This window comes from Podarcis gaigeae (genome assembly GCF_964106915.1).
Source record: "Podarcis gaigeae genome assembly, chromosome: 13".
NCBI classification, from domain to species: Eukaryota; Metazoa; Chordata; class Lepidosauria; order Squamata; family Lacertidae; genus Podarcis; species Podarcis gaigeae.
Window position 1 is genome coordinate 30,117,046 of NC_139689.1, and position 19,800 is coordinate 30,136,845.

The window sequence follows — 19,800 nt, forward strand, 5'->3', positions numbered from 1 at the left end:
TCGCCCCTCGGCAGGAGGAAGGGGGGGGGAAGAAACAACATCAGGTCCTTATAGGAGGAGCCCGAGCGATGCGGGAAAGAAGGCGATTGGCTGGAACGCGCAGGGCGGTTGCGGCGGGATGTAGTTGGGCAGACGGAAGGTTTCAGGTTTGGCGCGGAGAGCGGCGATTGGCTGGGAGGGTCCGGCGCGCGCGCTCCGGGGAACCAATGGGCGGACCGGGGCCGGTTGGCCACGCGCGGGCAGGCGGAGTCGCTTCATTTAGTCAAGCGGGTTGGTTGCGAGAAGAAGCTTCGCGCCCCTTTGGCTCCGTAGGTTCGGTAGGTGCGCATGTTGGCGCGCGAAAGAGGCTCTGGCTGTAAGGAGGCGCTTGGAGCAGAGAGGGGCTTCGTGGGGGGCTGGGGGGAGGCGAAGCGGTTATTGCTGCTGTTATCAATGAATTAAGGAAGTTGTTAAAAGGGAAAGGGCAGGAAAAAAAGGGGGTTCGTCTGTGAGACGTCTCGCTGCAAAGGCTTTTTGGGCGCTTTGGCCTTAAGGACACGCTCGCCAAGGTGCAGGATCCGCTCAAATGTGCTTCTGAGGGGCGCGAGACCCACCTGGCTCACTTTGAGGAAGAGTCATTTAGAGCGGTAAAGCGCGAGTGGGGATATTAAAACATCTCCCCTGAACCCACTCCCATTTAAACTCAAAAGCCCTCTGCTTCCTCCCCGCTCCCGCCCCCCGGCCGCAATAAAAAGTCGGGAGATCTGATCACGTATCTCATGGGCAACCTCGTCCTTCAGTGTGGCTCTTGAAGACTGGCCGAAAGTTACTGAATAGTTTTTTTATTATTTTAAAAATGGCTGGGTGGAGGTTTGAAATTGCATTTCATTTCTTTCTGTTTTCATATATATATATATATATATATATATGCATGCGCAACAGTCTTATCTTTGAAATCAGCAAGTGGAAACCTTCCCTGGCCTTCCTAATTCTGAAAGGAAGGCAGGAGAGTGTAGAGAAAAACAGGCAACTCTGGCATCAGAATTTACTGCCAGGCCCTTTTAAGGAATGGATACTAAGGGCTTTTCTTATTTGCCATCTTCTAACTTTGTTCCAGAACTGGTTGTTTAAAACAGTTAGAACAAATGTGTGGTGTATAAGCCTATCCGTTTGGTAGCTGCCCTCACCCCATTGTGGAGCTCTCTCACAGTAGGCATTTCGTAATGCTAGCCTCAGCATTTATTGGAAGCCTGTAAAACTGCTTGGTAGCCTTTGGGGGAGGGGTGTCAGAGTTAAGCTGGAAAGCAATAAGAAAGTTCTACTAAATTAGATAAAGTTCTGTGTTGCTAGCTTTTGTGTTTTTGTGCTGTCAGACAGAACTTCCATGTTCAACATCTTTGTATGCCAGAAGACAGAAACAAAGAAAGAGTAGCATTTTATACTGCTTGCATGATGTCCAGAAAGCTTCTACCTGGCTGTCACTGGAAGCAGAGTTCCAGGCTAGATGGATCTTTAGTCTAATCCATTGTGGATTTTTATTTTTAGGGAATCCATTAGGGGCACTAATAATATTTCAAAAATTATTAATAGGCCACCATTTGGGGGCATAAAGCAATAGGTGGCTCACACATAATAAAAAAAACAATAGTACAGAATCAAATTACTTAGGTAGCAGTATTAATAATTAATAATTTAAAAACAGAGGCTACAGTACTTAAAACAGATAAAGCAAAATCAGTCTTAGGGTTGCTGTTTTTAATTATCACTATAAAAAGAAAAGAGAACAACAGTGTTGCCACAAAATGAGTAAAACGAGGCAGGTTGGGGTGAGTATGTTTAACGCAGTATGCCTCTGCTCCTGGAACAGAGAGCAAGGATCCAGCAGGAATTTGGGTTTGGAACTATTTCAGCCAACAATTTTTATGTTAGGTGGTGGGTAGGTTTATCACCTTGACAGTCGTCAATGTTTAACCTTGAGCTTACCTTCAAGGTATAGGAATGTGTGAGAGGGACATGTTGTGAACAAAGGATGGGGAATAAAGAGCTTGTGCTGAGGTGAGCATGATTAATCATTAGGGGCAAGGGCGTCTGGCGATAGTGAGTAACTTGATAAAAAGAGAGGTGTGGGTTCATAGACCTGTATGGGAGCCTAGCCCCTTAAGCCCAAATGTAAGACTTAAGCTGTTTTTGGTGAATAAGGAGGGGGAAATACTCTGTTCCAATCAGGTCTTTATTTTGTTGTTCACCTAGCGGGAGGAAAGGCATCACTGGGGGACAGGATAATTGTAACTGTTAGAGACTATTTGTGAAATTTAAAAGTGTGTGTGTGCGCGCGCATGCACACTTAACTTAAATGTCTTTCATTTGCTCTCTTTGGGCTCCAGTGTCCATCATGCCTTGTACCAGATCTCAGTCTGAAAGCCAGAGCACCATCAAATTCCCAAAGCGGAAATCGATTAGGAGATGTCACAAACCTATAGAGAATGAGGAGCCTTCAAAACTGGACACAAGTCCACTGTCAGTTTCACCCCAGAAGCAGGTCTTGCCTCTCAGCCCACGTAAACGGCTTGGTGAGTTGCCTTTCTCTTCATCAAACCAAACTATCCTAACACATTCTTATATAGAAAGCCTGCTCAGCCATTCCGCTTGGCACTAAACCAGCTGTATTTTAATTAACTGTTGTTTTCCTATTACGTTTTACTGTAATTTATATTTGGTGTTAGTCACCCTGAGCCTGGCCCTGGCCAGGGAGGGCGGGGTATAAATAAAATAAATTATTATTATTATTATTATTATTATTATTATTATTATTAATAATAATTGAATGGGACTTCATGGGATTAATGAATGCTAAGTGATGCCAAGATTTTCTCAGATTGAACACCAGAGTTAAGAACACAGGAAAAGCTGCCTTATACAACTTCAGGCCATGTACCTCAGTATTGTCAACACTGACTGGTAGTGGCTGCAGGGTTTTGGACGGGTCCTACCTGGAGTTAGTGAGTGGAATTGGGACTATTTTTTTCTTGCAAAGCATCTGGTCTATTTCCCATGAAGGCCAACTCGAAAGATAAAAAGTAATTCACGGGCAGGCCTGTTTGTGTACTGCTGAAGAGTCTGTGCTTGAAATAATTGCTCTGCTCAATAGTATTCCTACAGACAGGCTTATTGCAAAGATTGAAGTGGTTATTTGTATTCTAAACCCAGCATTTGGAGTTTTTGCAGTAGCAAGTCGGAACAAGTAGGGTTGATGCAGTAAGTGTACATTGCAAAGGGTCCAGAGGGAAGGAGTAGGCAGAGCGCGGCAACACTTCTCTGAGTAAGGGGGCATTTGACAGGCCCTGTGCTTGTGCTTTTCCTAAATGATGCCTATCATAATAAGAGCTCTGAAACTTTAAATGAAATAACAAAAGGCATCTTAAAGACATCATGTTGCATGGCAGACATGAACTCTGGTAAAATAGAGGGCAGACAAACTTGTCTTTTACATCTGGGTTATTGTCTGTATTTCACATTCATTTTCTTCTTCTGCTGCTTTCTTCTAAACTTGGCATGGTGTGTCTTTGTTTCCCACAGGAGATGACAATCTCTGCAATGTCACCCAGTTGCTGCCTTGCTCCCCGAGTAAGCAGGGTAAAAAAGAGAATAGCTTTCCACCCACTTCTCCCAAGGGCCGGGCTTTACTCTTCAGCGAGCGTTCAACCCCCAAATCTCCAACTAAGGGCAGCAATTTGGTTCCCTCTCCCTTTCGTGGTGGTCAAGAGACCCCTAACGCTTCACCGCAGCATCGCCACCCAAGGAAAGAACTGGTGTGTACTCGTCTCTTTAAGCAAGAAGGTATGTAATAGCATTGTGTATGGTGGAAGAACTGGGTACTACATCTTCTGTGGTTACTTGGATTTTTAAAAATGGGTTTATAAAGAATTCAGTCTCTTAAGACCTCAGAATCCAAGGCTAGTTCACTGTTATTCCCACAAAATGAGAAAACTTAAGGCATGGCTGTGTCATAAATTCAAAATGGTTTTCAGACATTTTCAATTGTTACATTACCCGCAGGCAAGACCCGCTGTGGTTCCATGGAAGGGGTTGGAATATTTCTCACCATTCTCAGCAACCTCATAAAATTACAGTTCCTAGGATGCTTTGAGGAAAGCCAAGGAATAAAAACCATTGAAATTTGTGGTTTAGCTGTGATCACAGAGGGGCTTGACATACTGCCTTTCATCTTTAGTCATTTATTGCTGGTCAGAATATTGCAAGTAAGTTTTATTAGCAACGTTAATGTTAGAATGGCGTCCCTTCTTGAACATTCTTATTTGATTCTTATGTCGACAATCGTAACAACTACAGGCAGTGTTCAAAAAAGCAAGGCAATACATCAGTAGTATAAAACAGAGCAGTACAAGACTCGTTTAAATAGGCAAGGGTCTATTTAGTCTAGCAATCTGCTTTCAACTGCAGCAAGCTGCAACGATAGAACAGCTCAATAAAAGGAACTTTTAGAAAGAGACAGTAAAAGTAATTTTTCATTTATTGTAATAGGCCTCTTCCTAAATCCAGGTTGTTGTTTTTTGTTGTCTACTGTTGTGTCTGTTGGAAGAGAGTTGTACAATTGGTATTTGTATAGTTTTTGTTAGGTATATTGAGGTATTTTATTTGTTCTAAACCTGTCTTCATTTTGTTTATACAGGCACCTGTTACCAGCAGGCAAAGAGTCTCCTGCACACGGCTGTTCCGGACCAGCTGCATGCAAGGGAGAAAGAGACAGGTGTTCTTCATAGATTCCTGAGAGAGCATGTCTCTAGGGAGATCCCAGGAAGCCTTTATATCTCTGGAGCTCCAGGCACTGGGAAAACTGCCTGCCTCAGCAGGGCCCTGATGGACTTAAAGGTAAAACTGCTGGATTTGAATTTGGACGCTGGTCCTCTTTCAGACTTTTGCTATGAAAAATAATGCCAGAAGAGCCATTGCCCAGCTCTGACAAATGGCATTTAACATTATATGATACAGCTTTGCGTCTACTCTTCTTTCAGAATTCTTTCATATGCCATTAGGGGTGGGGGAACTATGTGAATTCAGAGCCCAGTGAGAACCTTTTCCTGCAATCACTTTCCAATTCCCATAAAAGAGTTTTTGCCTGTGTATCTTCCACTTTTAACGGCCCAAGACAAGGTTAAGGAAGCTTTACTGTGGTTTGTATTTGGCCAGCAAATCATATCCCTGGTTTAAGATGGGTATAGGAACCTTGGTTTTGTGCTAACTAAAGTTTGGTGTGGTATCTGAATTGACAAACCATAGGGACAACCATTGCTTTGTTTCCAAAAGTAGGAGTGAACTTAGGAAGTGCTGAAGAAGTGGGGAAATGAAAGCAGAGAAATAACTCTAAACTGTAGCTTAGCTGAACATTTGGATGCTCAAACTGATATGAGTTTTAAGCTACGGTTGACACAGACCATGCTTTGACAACTCCGTAGACAACTGGATCGAGGCGGGTCAGGACTGCTGATCCTTTTAGATTTGTCAGCAGCCTTTGACATGGTCGATCATGATCTTCTGGACCACCGCCTCGCAGACGTGGGGATACAGGGCATAGCCCGTAACTGGTTGTGCTCTTTTATCTCTGGTCGGGGACAGAGGGTGGCACTAGGGAGGGAAATGTCGTCGCGCCACTCCTTGGTGTGTGGAGTGCCACAGGGCGCAATTCTCTCCCCAATGCTTTTTAACATCTTTATGCGCCCCCTTGCCCAGATTATCCAGAGCTTTGGGCTGGGCTGTCACCAATATGCTGATGACACTCAGCTCTATCTGCTGATGGATGGCCACACCGACTCGACCCCGAACACACTGACCAGATGCTTGGAAGCTGTGGCTGGATGGTTTCGTGGGAGCCGATTGAAACTAAATCCTTCAAAGACAGAGGTCCTATGGCTAGGTTGGGATGGCATGGGGATGAGGGACCAACTCCCTTCTCTTGCGGGGGCCCAATTAGTGCCACTGCCTTCCGTTAAGAGTTTGGGTGTAATCCTTGACGCCTCCCTTTCCATGGAGGCGCAGGTTACAGCAACAGCCAAGGCGACATTTTTCCACCTTCGCCGCATCAAGCAGTTGGTCCATTACCTTTCCCGCCCCGACTTGGCCACAGTGATCCATGCGACGGTCATCTCCAGGCTTGACTACTGTAATTCGCTCTATGCGAGGCTGCCCTTGAAGCTGTCCCAGAAACTCCAGCGGGTACAGAATGCTGCAGCGAGGCTCCTCACGGGGTCTCTGCCATGGGAGCATATTCACCCAGTGCTTTTCAAGCTGCACTGGCTCCCGGTGGAGTACAGGGTCAGATTTAAGGTGCTGCTTTTGACCTTTAAAGCCCTTCACGGCCTAGGACCCTCGTACCTACGGGACCGCCTCTCCCTGTATGCCCCACAGAGAGCCTCAAGGTCCATAAATAGCAACACCCTAGTGGTCCCGGGCCCTAAGGAAGTTAGATTGGCTTCAACCAGAGCCAGGGCCTTTTCAACTCTGGCTCCGGCCTGGTGGAACGCTCTGCCTCATGAGACCAGGGCCCTGCAGGATCCCCCGCAGGGCCTGTAAGACAAGAGTTGTTCCGCCTGGCCTTTGGCTTGGAGCCAATTTGATTCCCTCCCTCTCTCTTTTTTTTCTTTTCTCCTCTTTCTTTCTTTTCCTTCTCCTGCGATGAGGCTACATTTTAATATTTTAATGTTCCATTATTTTAATGCTGTATTTTATTTTTGTTTTTAAGTTGTAATCATTCTTCTTGTTTTTATTATTGTTTGTAAGCCGCTCTGAGCCCGGCCTTGGCTGAGGAGGGCGGGGTATAAATAAAAAATTATTATTATTATTATATTATTTGATGTGCTGCCTGAATTGAAAATATTTTGCCCCTACAAGATATATGTGAACACGTGGCTATTCCATGGATTTCAAGGACCTGCCTTTCCAGGGCGGTATGCTTATAATTTGTGCCTGATGGGGGCAGCTTAGCAGTTTTGCCTAAAGAGAGTATATTTGACCATCCCTCATGCTGGATTATTGGTCCCCCAGGCACAAGAAAGTGGCCTCCTGTAATTTCCTGTCCTCCACAGTTTCCTTGCAGGTACTTCTGCTCAGTGCTGGTCTGTGGAATTCCTGTCTCTTTGTTGCACTACTTGTACTCTATTGCAAAGTTTGATCTGCTCTAAAACACTCCTTTGTCTCTCTGGCAGACGGAACTCGCTGGGTGTCAGACCATAGTCCTAAACTGCATGGCCCTGAGAAGTTCCAAGGCTGTGTTTCCAGCAATGGCTGAACAATTGGGCCAGGCTGGAGCAGACAAAGCAGCCAGGGGTGACGTGATCAGAAGGCTGGTGAAACGGTTGACATCAGAAAGTGCACCCATGGTGTAAGTACAAGCCCTTTGTGGTAGGAGGGGGGCATTCTTAAAACTAGCCAGTTTTGAGCAGGTCTGTTCTGTCATAGGATAGCCATAACCTCTATTGGACAGGCATCCTCACATTGTGTTTTGAGTGGCAAGGCACATTTTGTGCTATAAACCTTTCATAAAAGCCTCTTAATGAGGTTTTGAGAAATGTGGGTTTAGTGTGAAAGGTCATTCTAGTACTTCAACAGCTATAATATCTAAAACCTATTATACTGGGCACTTTATTTTTGCTATGCACTTGGTGCAGTATATGTGGCTGAGCAGTAAACCTTGCTTTCAGAGAGAGTTTAGCAGTGTCAGTCTAAAAGCCCGTATTTTGATAACAGACTGCGGGGGGGGGGGGGGACACACAGTCTTTTGGATAATGGTAAATTTGATTCTGGACCTAAGAATTTGAGAGATCAATTCAGTCTTCTGCAGGGCTAGAAACATTTACTATTTTTTCTTTTTTAAAAAGAAGGTAGTGATTATAATTTGAAATATTTTATCCCACCCTGCCTCAATAGCATAGGGTATCTGGCAGGAGAGGTGCAGCTTCAGTCCTGTGCCAAGGATGCCATGGGGCTACCTGCATTTGATGAGTGTTTGGATGCTGCGACAGTGTGGCAGAAAACATGTTCTTACCGCAGCACGTTGCTGGGGTGGTGTTCACGTGCTCACGTCTTTCATCTTCACAGTTTGGTTGTATTAGATGAGATGGATCAGCTGGACAGCAAAGGACAGGATGTGCTGTACACGATGTTTGAGTGGCCTTCCCTCCCCAACTCCCGGCTCGTTCTCATCGGTGAGTGTCAAGAGTTAATGACGCTCAATCCTATGTTTCAGGAGAGCGTGACTTCAGGACTGGCATTGTGGGATGGGTGGCACAGTTGGAAATCTTCAAGCACCCACACACTGCCAGCCACAGTGCCCTCGCTTCTGCCGCTGTCCCTCCCATTCACTGCTTGTACGCCTGTCCTCTCTCTGGCCCAGAAGACACAAGTGTCTGGAAAGCAGCAGCAAGCCACCACCTTCCTAGTCACCTGTCTGAACCCACTAGTTGGAGGCAAGGATTTTACGCAGACTCGGCCCATCTTTGCTACATGAATATGGCATGGCGAAGGCAACAAGGCCAATGAAGGCAGAGGGAGGAGGAACAACAGGAGGCAGTGAGGAGCGTGTGGACCTGCTGAGGACATTTGGCCTGAAGGCCTCCCCGAACCAGATCAGGCACTTGCTCCAGTAGGATTGTATGCCACTGCCCACCTCACTCCCTTTGGTGGAAGAATGAGTTATTCCTAAATCGGTTCAGTGCATCCTTTGACAGAAATAGAACATCCAAAGGGAGACGGGAAAGCCACCTGGGCAAGTTCCCTGTACAAAATGCAGGACCACCCACCCACCAGCCTTCCACTGACCAGCCTATGGGATACAGACCAAAGGCTGAGCAATGGCCTGAAACCCAGGAGCTCCAGGTGGCTTAATGGAACATGCAAGTTTATCACAGCATGCCACAAGAAAGTTGCTAATTCTTAAGCTTCTATATGAGGTCTACACTTTTCGGTCATATTCATTGGCTAGGCGTTGATGGAATATAAGGTCTTTTTGTGAACTTATTTTGTGAGTCCGTGTGGTCCCTCAAATGCAGAGGGAAGGTATGTGGAGCTGTATTTCAGACAGCAGGTGCAAGGTCAGCATTCTAGGTGAACACTTCAAGCTGTATGTGAATTATTGGTTTTGTTGTGTGGTCTCCTATTTTAAGAGGCAAGCTATGTGAGTGGGAAGCTATGGGGTAAGAAGGATAGAAAGGTATAGAAGGATAGAAATTGGATGTCTCCAAGGCCTCTAAGTATATCTTCTCATTGGTAGGGATAGCTAATGCTCTGGACCTCACAGATCGCATCCTGCCCCGCCTGCAAGCCCGTCCCAAGTGCAGGCCACAGCTCCTAAACTTTCCCCCGTACAACAAAGACCAGCTTGCCTCCATCCTCCAGGAACGCCTTAAGCAGGTAAGATCTCAGAAGCTGAGTTCCAGAATTCCTGCCCTGTTGTTGTTGCTGTTGTTGTTGTTGTAAAATTTGTATTCTGCTTTTCATCCAAAGATCCCAGGATGGTTTGCAACAGAAAAATACAAAATGAGAATACAAAATACACCTAAATGACATGCAGAAGGCACAATCACTTCTGCTTTGGAACCCTGCTAAAGTTGTTATTATCTTAACATGCAAAATATATACCTCTCCTGTGCCTTGGCACTAGGGGTGCTTTCCAGGTTCCCTGCATTTGAGAACCAGCCCACTTTCTCCCTCTTGTGAGATCGAGAAGCAGTGGCTACTTTGTAAAGTGAAGGAAGGCACAGAATGCTAGTAATCTGGGGAAAATGAGATGCTGTTATGCCACAAACAGAGTTACAGCATATAAAAGAGTGGAAAAGTGGTGTGTGTGGTTTTTGTTTTTTTTAAAAAAGATAAAAATGGCAATTCAGTAATAAGAGGGTCCAAACCTGTGGATCAGGGGAAGCTTGGGCAAAAAGGGACAATGTATTTACAAGACATCTGAAACCAACTGATGGATGATGACCTGGAACGTGGCCTGGTAGCAGATTGCCAGTCAATTAAATTCCCTCAGTTTTGGTGCAATACATGCACATCCAGGAGCTCCACGCAGCCCCCTTGGCAGCAGCATGCTGATAATGTATTTACTGATAAATCAGTCCTAGCCTGCCTTGTTGCTTGCTAATCCCTTTGCTCTCCATGTATCTATGCCACTTCCAGGTGGCAACAAATAAGGTCGGAAGTCGGGGGGGGGGGGATTAAGGATTGTGAGTTGGACAAAACAAGAGTTCTTGGGCTGTTACAAAGGAGCTGCCTTTACACATGCCCCCAAAACCCTTTTGGTATTTTTTTTACTGAATCCAGGAAAATGTCACGCAGCAGAACTTCCAAGATTTCTCTTGCAACTCCTGTTTTCTTCTCCCTGTCCCTTAGGTGTCAGGGGAGCAGGTGCTGGACCACGCTGCCATCCAGTTCTGTGCTCGGAAAGTCTCTGCCGTCTCTGGGGATGCACGCAAAGCTCTGGATATCTGCAGGTGAAGAATATATAGCACTCTTAAAAAACCGAGCTAATTACAGCGCATGTGGGATGTGATTTAAAGCTTCATTATGCTGTTTGGTCCCCCTGCCTGGGAGGTGGAGGGAGAGAGAGAGCGGGGGAGAGCCCTCATGCCTTTGTGGTGAGAGGGGAGGGTGCTTCCTGTTCCTGACTGTGTTAATGTCTGGAAACGTTCACAGCCCATTACCTATGAAGGGTGAGAGGAATTGGTCCTCCCTGCTGCGATTATAGATTGGTTAATTACATTTGGATTGCAAAAGGCTCTCATTAACAGTTCTCAAGCAGACATCTTTATGGTGCTTAGAAGTACTTCCTTTTCCCTTGCAAGTTGGCTTTACGGGAGTTGCTTCCTGCCTTCCTTGACCTTGCCCAGGCATTTGCTTGGTGGCTGCCTCTTCCTCTGTTTGACGCAACATTTTTTTTGGGGGGGGGGATAAAAACATGTACTTCAGCACATGCTGATGATAGACGTGACCCCTTGGCAGAAGGAAGGGCACGGCTGTTACTTTTCAGGGATGTTGGCACAGATCTTTCTTGCGTGTGTGTGGAATAGGGTTTAGCTGCTCATAGGTTTGGAAAAAGGAAACGAGACTGTGGTAGGATCCTCCCTGCCAGACCTCAGAGGTTGGCTCATCAGCCCGTTTGGGAGGAAACAGCGGCCGTCTTTCTTGGGCCCAACATATATGATGTCCGGCTGCCTGTGTGTGTGATTCACTTTATGGTGCTCCCCTTTCTTTCCATTTGTTGACAACAACAACTAATCCAATATGCGGCTGGCATACCAGCGACTAGGAGCGGCTGCCAGGACCATATAACACCAGTCTTAAAAGAAGTACATGACTCCCAGTACATTTTCGAGCACAATTCAAAATGCTGCTGCTGACCTTTAAAGCCCTAAACGGCCTCGGTCCTGTATACCTGAGGGAGTGTCTCCACCCCCCATCGTTCTGCCTGGTCACTGAGGTCCAGCTCCGAGGGCCTTCCGGCGGTTCCCTCACTACAAGTAGTAAAGTTACAGGGAACCAGGCCGAGGGTCTTTTCGGAAGTGGCACCCTCCCTGTGGAATGCCCTCCTATCAGATGTCAAGGAGATAAACAATTATACACCTTTCTGAAGACATCTGAAGGTAGCCCTGTATCGGGAAGTTTTTAATGTCTGATGTTTCGTTACGTTTTTTATATTCCGTTGGAAGCCACCCAGAGTGGCTGGGGCAACCCAGTCAGATGGGCAAGGTATAAGTTGTTGTTGTTTATTATGCTCTTCTCCCAACACCCTCCAGCTAGGCCTGTTAGATTCCCACCTTTGCAATCTTGTAAGAGGCAGATTATCCTTCCACGCATTAAAATTTGCCCCTGAATAATTTTGTAAAATACTGAAAACTAGTAGGAGAAATACTTGAATTGATTAAAGTTGATACAAAACCTATCAAACAACAGATTCCAGGGGAGCATTTAGCCAATGTTAAGAGCCCATTGAATTTAATGGGAGCATTAAATATATTCTCTTTCCCTAAAATAAATGAAAACTAGAAGAGTTTAATTTGCCCCCCTTCCCTTTGATGTATGGCAAAGCGGGTACACTTTAAAAAAATCAACAAAAAGATGTCCCAAAAAAATTCAGCAACTTTGACTTAAAAAAAAAAGTTGTGAATATGGCAACCCTAGTTAGGGTATATGTTCAAACATCTTTAGTTTTGGCTAAGTTTTGTTAAGTTTTGTTTGGCTAAGCTAAGTCTGATTTGAGTATTTGTCAACTTAAACAGAGATTTAGCCGTGCTCCACACCACCCGTGGGGTGCCCAAATTAGACAGTGGTTGGCACTGGGGCTTCGGGTTGAGAACTGCCTCCAGCATCGCTTCCACTACAACAAATAGAGCGTTAGTCTCATTAAGAGGCAAGATTGTAATGAGCTCCCATTAATGGGCCATGCATGTGCCATTCCAGGTCTCCCATGTGTGGGGGTGGGGGGGTTGCTTGCATAGTTTTCCCTCTTGTGACTTTTCAACACTGCTTTGAGAGCAGGATTGGGGTGAGAAAGACAGAACAGCCACATGGTATGATAAAATTACGGGCTGGTTAGGTACCTTGTTATGACAACAGACAAAAGCCTAGAAACACAGTCTTTCTGGACTGTTGATTTTTGTTGATGGGTCAGGAGCCATAACCGGTTACATCCAGGCACAGTCTCTTCTTCTCTCTCTCAATCTTTTTGGGCAACTGCTTTTGGAAGATAAGCTTAATCAAACCATTTGTTCCCTACCTCCATAGCTGTAAAGGGATGGGGAAGTGGGACAAAATAAGGAAACTCAAGCGCCAGTCCTTAAAATGCTAGTTTCTTACAAATGAGCCGCCAGAATGGAAATGGGAGGAGCCTAACAGAGCTGCTGGAATGGGCCAGGGGAGATTGGCTTGGCATATGCTCCCCCTGTCATGGAACTCCAACTCCCAGAAACCCTCGCCAGCCTGGCCAGTGGTCAGGGATGATGGGTGGTATAGTGTTCAGCAACCTCTGGAGGACCACAGGTTAAGCTGCTCCTGGAATGGGCCCTGCTTTCCATGCCTCCCACTGTTGCAGCCTGCTGGAATATCTGCTGCCAGATGGGAGATGATGATCACTATGGCTATCATTACTATTACTATTATTAATAATATTTAAAAGTGGTGGGTTTTTTTAATCGTACAAAATAAAGTGGAAAAAGTGCTATATCATATATATTAAATATTGAGCCAACTATATTCTGTATAACCTCGTTCCAAATATCAATATATTTGTCCAAACAAACCTGTGTCTATAAGCAGTCTGTTCCTATGTTGCAAGTGCTGCCCTGTCTTCCATCCATCGATTCAAGGGGACTAGATGAGAGTTGAAGGATGGATAGCCCAATGGAACTGGTCTTTCAGTGGACAACCTAATGAGAAAATCTGGAGTAGTAGCCCAGTGTTGGGGATTGATAAAAAGCATTAGCAGGGAACTAAAGCCTTTGAAATGTTACTCTTGTCCTTAGGAGGGCCATTGAAATTGTGGAGTCAGATGTGAAGAGTCAAACTGTGCTTAAACTGCTGCCTGCCTGTAAGTAGCTTTCCTCCCCACTCTTCCCCCTGAGCAGGTCCTAGGCTGCTGTGCAGTGCTGTCATGTTTCATTAAATGCTTTCCTGACCCTAGTTGGTAGCGTTTCTTCCCAGGGACTTGTTCAGGCCTTGCTGAGGGATGTGGGGGGCAGCGGTGAAGGGAGACAGAGAGGAACGTGCAGCTGGCTGGTACAGGAAAAATGTTCTCCCTTTCCAGCAGTCAGCCCTGCAGAGGGAGGCGAACACCTGCTCCTTGTCTTTCCTGCACTGCCTTTAAGTGTAACTGGAGCAGTGCAAATGCAGGTGTGAAGCTACTACTACGTCCGGGGAGTGGAAAAGCAAGCGATTTCGGTTTTCAAAGCATCTCCCCAAATGAACTGAAAATGTGAGCAGCTTAGGGACGTTGTACTCTGAATGTGTAGTGTTGCAGTAGCTTTGGGTCCACCTTGCCTCATCTTTTTCTCATTTGCTGTAATGTATGAATGGTGTGGACATCTGTTACTTCTGCTTCGGAATGAGCAGGATGGAGAGCAGAGACACCGTTTTAAGTCTGTGTTAGGCAAGTTGGTCTGGGTCTGGTCATTTCCTGAGTATGAGACTGCCTGGGAACTCTAGCAATGTCACTTTGAGCTCTTTGGCCCAAAGGCAGCATATAAACACAAGAAGAGTGTATACATTACAGTGGTACCTCGGGTTAAGTATTTAATCCGTTCCAGAGGTCCATTCTTAACCTGAAACTGTTCTTAACCTGAAGCACCACTTTAGCTAATGGGGCCTCCTGCTGCTGCCGTGTCACCGCAGCACGATTTCTGTTCTCATCCTGAAGCAAAGTTCTTAACCCAAGGTAATATTTCTGGGTTAGTGGAGTCTGTAACCTGAAGCATATGTAACCCGAGGTACCATTGTGCAATAATCATATGGGAATGAAGCTTTGCCTTTGGAAGATGCAACCCATGCCAGGACCCTCCTATTGAGCTCTACCCGCGCTGCCTTACTCTCCATTCAGCTGCTCACTGTCTTCTTTCTGACTTCTTCCGTCCTCAGGCAAATCGTCTTCTAAGCCAGCCACAGACTCAGCAGTACCCCAGCGGGTGGGACTGGCCCACGTATCCCGGGTGATCTCTGATGTGTACGGTGACCGTTTGGCCTCAGGTGCAGGCCGTGACGATGCCAATACCTTTCCCTTGCAGCAGAAAATCTTGGTCTGTTCTTTGCTGCTCTTAACCAGGCAACAGAAAACCAAAGAGGTGACGCTGGGAAAGGTGAGTGTGCAGATTCTCTCTGCCCCCCAACCTCTTCAAATTGCCACTGCTAGTGTATTATGTCACTCTTACTTGGCAAGGGGCTTTGCTTTGCAGCATAAGAGTTCGTCTCTTAAAACCAGAGTCCTCGGGAGCACAAAGGAAGAAGTGCACAAGTAGTTTCTCTGAGTCCTACCATGGACCCACTTAAAAATGTTTGGCTGTTTATACGGGACGTGCAGTACACAAAGAACTAGAGTCCCCAAAAAAACCTTCAAGGGAATTGGCTCCATCTGCCTCTCTCTTCCTCTCCTCTTACGTCTCCCGTTTTTTGTTTGTTTGTTTTTTAAGGCCATGGGAGTTAATGAGAACTGTTTGCTTACAGAAGTAAGTTTTATGTATGAACGGAGTGGAAAATGACTGCTTGGACTGTCTTTTAGTAGTTTTTGGGTGCCTCATAGGCTACATGCATTGCACCCTAAAAGCCTCTGTCTTCTCTTTGAGTATTACTTTACCCATCTTAAACTACTGTGGGGTGGAAGGGATTTGTGTCTCTCCACTATCAAGTCAGTCTGGATAGCTCGCTCGGTTAGAGCATGGTGCTGATAACACCATGGTTGCAGATTTTATACTTGTACGGGACAGCTGCATATTCCTGCATTTCAGGGGATTGGACTAGATGGTCCTCGGGAGTCCCTTCCAGCTATGTGGTCTGCCCCCCCCCCCCACTTGGTGTGGAAGTATAGGTTGTAGTAGCAGTGCTCATATGCCAGAGGTGTGGAGCAGCACTTGTGTGTTGCTTTGCCAGCAACTTTGGCTGGGCTGTGCAGGATATAAACAGGAGACCTATTATTCAGTTAGAAGTCACAAAGAGGGATCTAGCTAGCCCGGGGCACTTGGAGGAAGCCATAGAGAGCAAGTTACATTATGCACACTTTTCTGTTTCCTCTACTCAAAAACACTGTTTTTTCAATGGCATTTCCTCCTAGCTGCATGAGGCCTACAGCAAGGTTTGCCGCAAGCAGAAAGTAGGAGCTGTTGGCCAATCAGAATGCCTGTCGCTTTCGGCTCTCCTGGAATCCAGAGGCATTGTGGGCTTGAAGAAGACTAAAGAAGTGCGTCTGACTAAGGTACTACTGCAGACCTACTTTTGCTATGGCCTGGACTCCAGCAGGGGTGGCGAGGGCAGTATCCAAGGTCCCCTTCACCTCTTAGAAAGGGCCATAATCTGGCGGTGGGACATGTGCTCTGCATGCTGAAGGACCCATGTTTAATCTCATCATCTCTAACTAAAAGAATCTCAAGGCAAGGAGAGAGCCGCCGCCACCACCCAGAAAGGACTGTACTATGGTAGATGATCCCAATAGTACCACTCCATATGGGGCTGCTGAATATATTTGATGGGGCAGTTTGCTAGTAAACATCAGAACTAAATCGTGTGCCGAGATCCGAAAATTTTTGTGTCCCTCAGCAAATAAACCTTTGAGAAAGGGGTGTGTGCTTTGCCGTGGAAATGCATGGCATTGGAATTAGCTCCCTGCCTTTTAAAGTGGTTTTACATTTATTTAGTTCAGTGTTTCCCAAACCTGGGTCTCCAGCTTGTTTTTGGACTACAACTCCCATCATCCCTAGCTACCAGGACCAGTGGTCAGGGATGATAGGAACTGTAGTCCAAAAACAGCTGGAGACCCAAGTTTCAGAAGCACCGATTTAGATTAAGAATATACTCTCTCCCTAAGGACTCAGTGTGCAGTGTTTCCTTATTTCATTGGTCCTCAGCACAGTCACTGGAAACATGCTGATTCCACCACTACAGTATAGTGGAAGAAATAACACTGAGCAGTGATGATTTGCCCCAGCGGTTCATGGTCCCAGCCTCCTATGGAAAACTTTGGGTGCCAGGCTACTTTGATGCCTGAAAATTCACTGCTGGCTTCCTTAAATGCATCTGTCTCCCTCCTCAGCTTGCCTTAGCTGTGTTGGTGGGAAAACTGCCGCATCTTTCTTGTTCTCCTTTGTTTTAGCTCTGTGGGAGAGCCACAGTGCACAGCCCCTCCTGTTAGTCTAATGAAAGAGGCTGCACCCTTCTATAGGAGGGAGAAGTGTAGAAATAATGGAGAATTAAATGTCAGGATTCTTGCATATAGGTGTGCCCAAAGGGGAGCACCTAGTGCAAAACCTAGAGGTTCCTTGCCAGGTCAGTTGACAGGAGCGAGCCAGCAGAAAGCTGGAGATAACTTTATTAGCAAGACAGGATCTGCACAGGAGTGTCAGGCCTAATGATCACAACAACTGCCCCCATGAAGCAGATGCCAAGACTAAAAGTCCCTGCTTCCCCACAGCCAGCAGTGTCTCCTCTTCTTCAGAGTTTTTTCTAAGCAGCCAGAGAGTCCCCACTTCATGCCTCTCCTTGTTCTGGAAGGCCAATGGGGAGGGGAGCTTGTTGCAGCAAGTGGGAGAGACACCCATGCCTCTTCACAAGCCTGACCAACCTCTGCCTCTTGGCCTTCCTCCTCTCCTGCTTCAGCTTCTGCCTCTGATTCTGATTCTGGACTGCCCTCTGCCACCAACTCTCCCAGCTCACTAAGTCCTGTTACCTCTTCACCTTCTGAAACCTCCTCTTCCCTCTGACCACTCAGCATTGTCCCACCATCACTCCCCGGGCTCTGAGTTCTCTTCCCTTGGGGGTTCCCCAGATGGGTTCCTTCCACCACTCCTCTGCGTCCAACCATTCCCTGACATCAGTTGATCTGCCTGTGTAAGAACTGCCACCACCAGTGCAGCTGGGAAAAGACTCAAGAGCACCGCAGGGCACTTTTGGGCCTCCATGGAGCCATTAGCTCTGCTGCACGGAGATAATGGAGGTCCCCCTGCTATCCTGTCCCCCCAAAAAAAAACCTTAGCCCTGAGCTAAGTAAGTTTCGAAAAGGTGGGGAATGCCTGCAGCAGGATGGCATTTTATCTATGCAAGCAATGGGAATCCTTCTGTGGAGTGAGGAGCTGTCAAGAGAAGAAGCCGTGATGGCTGAATTTTGTTTGATGGCCAAAATTGGTTTGTTTTGCAGCTTGAGGAAGAAAGCATGTGCTGGATGAAGGAAGTATAAAGATACAAGACACCCATTGTACCTGATGGTTTTGGGCCTCCTCCCTCTGCCCACAAATGTTCCACTTTCCACCTAGTGGCGCAGCAATGAAACTGCTAGCACATTTGCAAAGCTATGCAGGCCCTAGTATGCTTTCAGATTGGATGGCAGACTGTGTTGAGATTCTTGCCTTGCAGTGGTTGGACTAGATGGTCCCTCAGGTCTCCCTTCAAATCCTTTGATTCTACGACCTTGGGAATTGGCAATGGGGGAATCCCATGACAGGTTGTGAAATTCTGCAAGAGTCACCATACGATTTAGCTGCCGTTGCAATGCGGGATTTGGGCACTGGGTGGAAGCGGAGCTGTTTGGATGGCATTGTGTATAGCAGATGTGCCTGCATTCTCTCTCCTCATCTTCCCATTACGGAGGCCTAGTGATTTCCAGCGTCCTCCAAGGAGTGGCCTCCTGTAGAGACCGTGCTTTTTTGCAACGATGGATGCTGACTACCAGTTTCCAGCCTGACAAATCCTTTTCTTCCCAGGTCTTCCTGAAGATAGAAGAGAAGGACGTGGAACATGCCCTCAAGGATGGAGTTTTGGTTGGAAGCATCTTGGCCGAGGGGATTTAAGAGTTCTTGCTCTCACCTCCTTTCTTGCATGGACTGTAACTTCTTGCCGGAAACATTTCATGAGGCATATCAGTGGGTGGACGATTATGATTATCCCTCCTCCTCCCCCCACCCCACCCCCGGCCCCAGCAGCATTAGTGTTATAAAGATGCCCTGTCTATTTTTCCAGTGGGTGTTTTTTAAACTGCAAGGTATCCTAATCAATGGGTGGAATGGAGCTGACTCAGTTAATTTTTAGGAGCTGGACTTCCACCCTTTGCCTAGGTATGTCCCCTTTCCTACACTTCCCGTTTTCTCTTTATGAATCCCGGAGGGAGAAACACACGCCAATGGTGTTAACATCTCTCCCCCCCCCCCGCCCGCCCTCCACCTGCACACATACTGGGGCTGCTTGTGACACTCCTGGGGCGTCTGCCTGTCTTAAGCACCCAAGATGAAAGAGGATGAAGGCTGTCAGCAAGAGAGCCCATTTGCCAGAAACAAAAACCATTAACGTCACAGGAGGAAATAAGGAGGCAGCAGCTTCTCTTGCAGGCTCCTTTGAAGTCAAGGCTGTTTCCGCGAAGCAGATGTCAGTCATGCTGAGGCTTAGCATCTCAGGAGCTGCAGTGGGGCTTAGCGAGCGAGCGAGAGGCACACAAACCTGAAGTCTCCAAGCGTCTTAACGTTTATGAACTGTGGATGCAGCCTTAGAGCTGGAACTGGTTGCGGCCTGGGGCAAAGAGCTGGTCTGTTTCGTTTCTGAGCCACTTCTGCGAACTGCCGGCTGCTTAGTTTGATGCCTTTGTGTCGAGCTCAAAATTCTTATAGTTAACATGAAATGTTGCCCCTCCCTCTTTGAGTGGCTTGCAGCCCTGGTGAGGGAAATTTCAGAACGTCTCTTTCCCACCCCACCCCGTGAGTTTATAGTATTTGAGATGTACTGAAATGCGTATTTACAGCCAGATGTTTGTTTTTTTAAAAAACAGATGGAGTATATTCCCATTGCTTTTTAAAGTTTTTATAGATTAAAACAGTCCTGATTATGGTTTTGATGTGTGGCGTGTGCATTTTGTTTAGTTGGGGCTCAGATTCACAACTTTGTGTATTGGTTCCTTTAAGGCAACGAGGTGGCACAGATTCCCTTGCATAGGATTCCTAAGTTGCATCCTTCGTGTCGTGTGGTGCGTTGCTTTCCCCAGTGGCGGCTCTGTAAGTGAGGGAGCACCCAGTGTTAATCTCTTGTCCGTTAGAGCAGGGCTGCAATCGTGTTTCAAGTATCTTCAGCAACCGC

General features: G+C 46.6%; 1 protein-coding gene across 2 annotated transcripts; it reads left to right on the forward strand.

The window, feature by feature from the left end:
• Window positions 1–256: 256 nt before the first annotated feature.
• Window positions 257–19,557, forward strand: CDC6 (cell division cycle 6). Of its 2 annotated transcripts, none has more exons than XM_083708765.1 (12): window positions 257–321; window positions 2,364–2,549; window positions 3,556–3,816; window positions 4,670–4,869; window positions 7,200–7,375; window positions 8,092–8,198; window positions 9,263–9,402; window positions 10,381–10,481; window positions 13,509–13,573; window positions 14,617–14,834; window positions 15,803–15,943; window positions 18,441–19,557. In XM_083708765.1, exons 2-12 carry the CDS (start codon window positions 2,372–2,374, stop codon window positions 18,525–18,527), a joined length of 1,674 nt encoding a protein of 557 aa, XP_083564891.1. In that variant the 5' UTR covers window positions 257–321; window positions 2,364–2,371; the 3' UTR covers window positions 18,528–19,557. The 2 variants fall into 2 exon arrangements, with proteins under 2 accessions (XP_083564891.1, XP_083564892.1); XM_083708766.1 differs by having other exon boundaries at window positions 270–355.
• The last annotated feature ends 243 nt before the right edge of the window (window positions 19,558–19,800 follow it).

Excerpts from the sequence above, each read along its gene's own strand:
- CDC6 (XM_083708766.1), top strand. The coding sequence starts at position 328 with ATGTTGGCGCGCGAAAGAGGCTCTGGCT. Across the intron at positions 3,817-4,669 it reads TCGTCTCTTTAAGCAAGAAG|GCACCTGTTACCAGCAGGCA; the intron begins GTATGTAATAGC and ends TTGTTTATACAG. Across the intron at positions 8,199-9,262 it reads CTCCCGGCTCGTTCTCATCG|GGATAGCTAATGCTCTGGAC; the intron begins GTGAGTGTCAAG and ends TCTCATTGGTAG.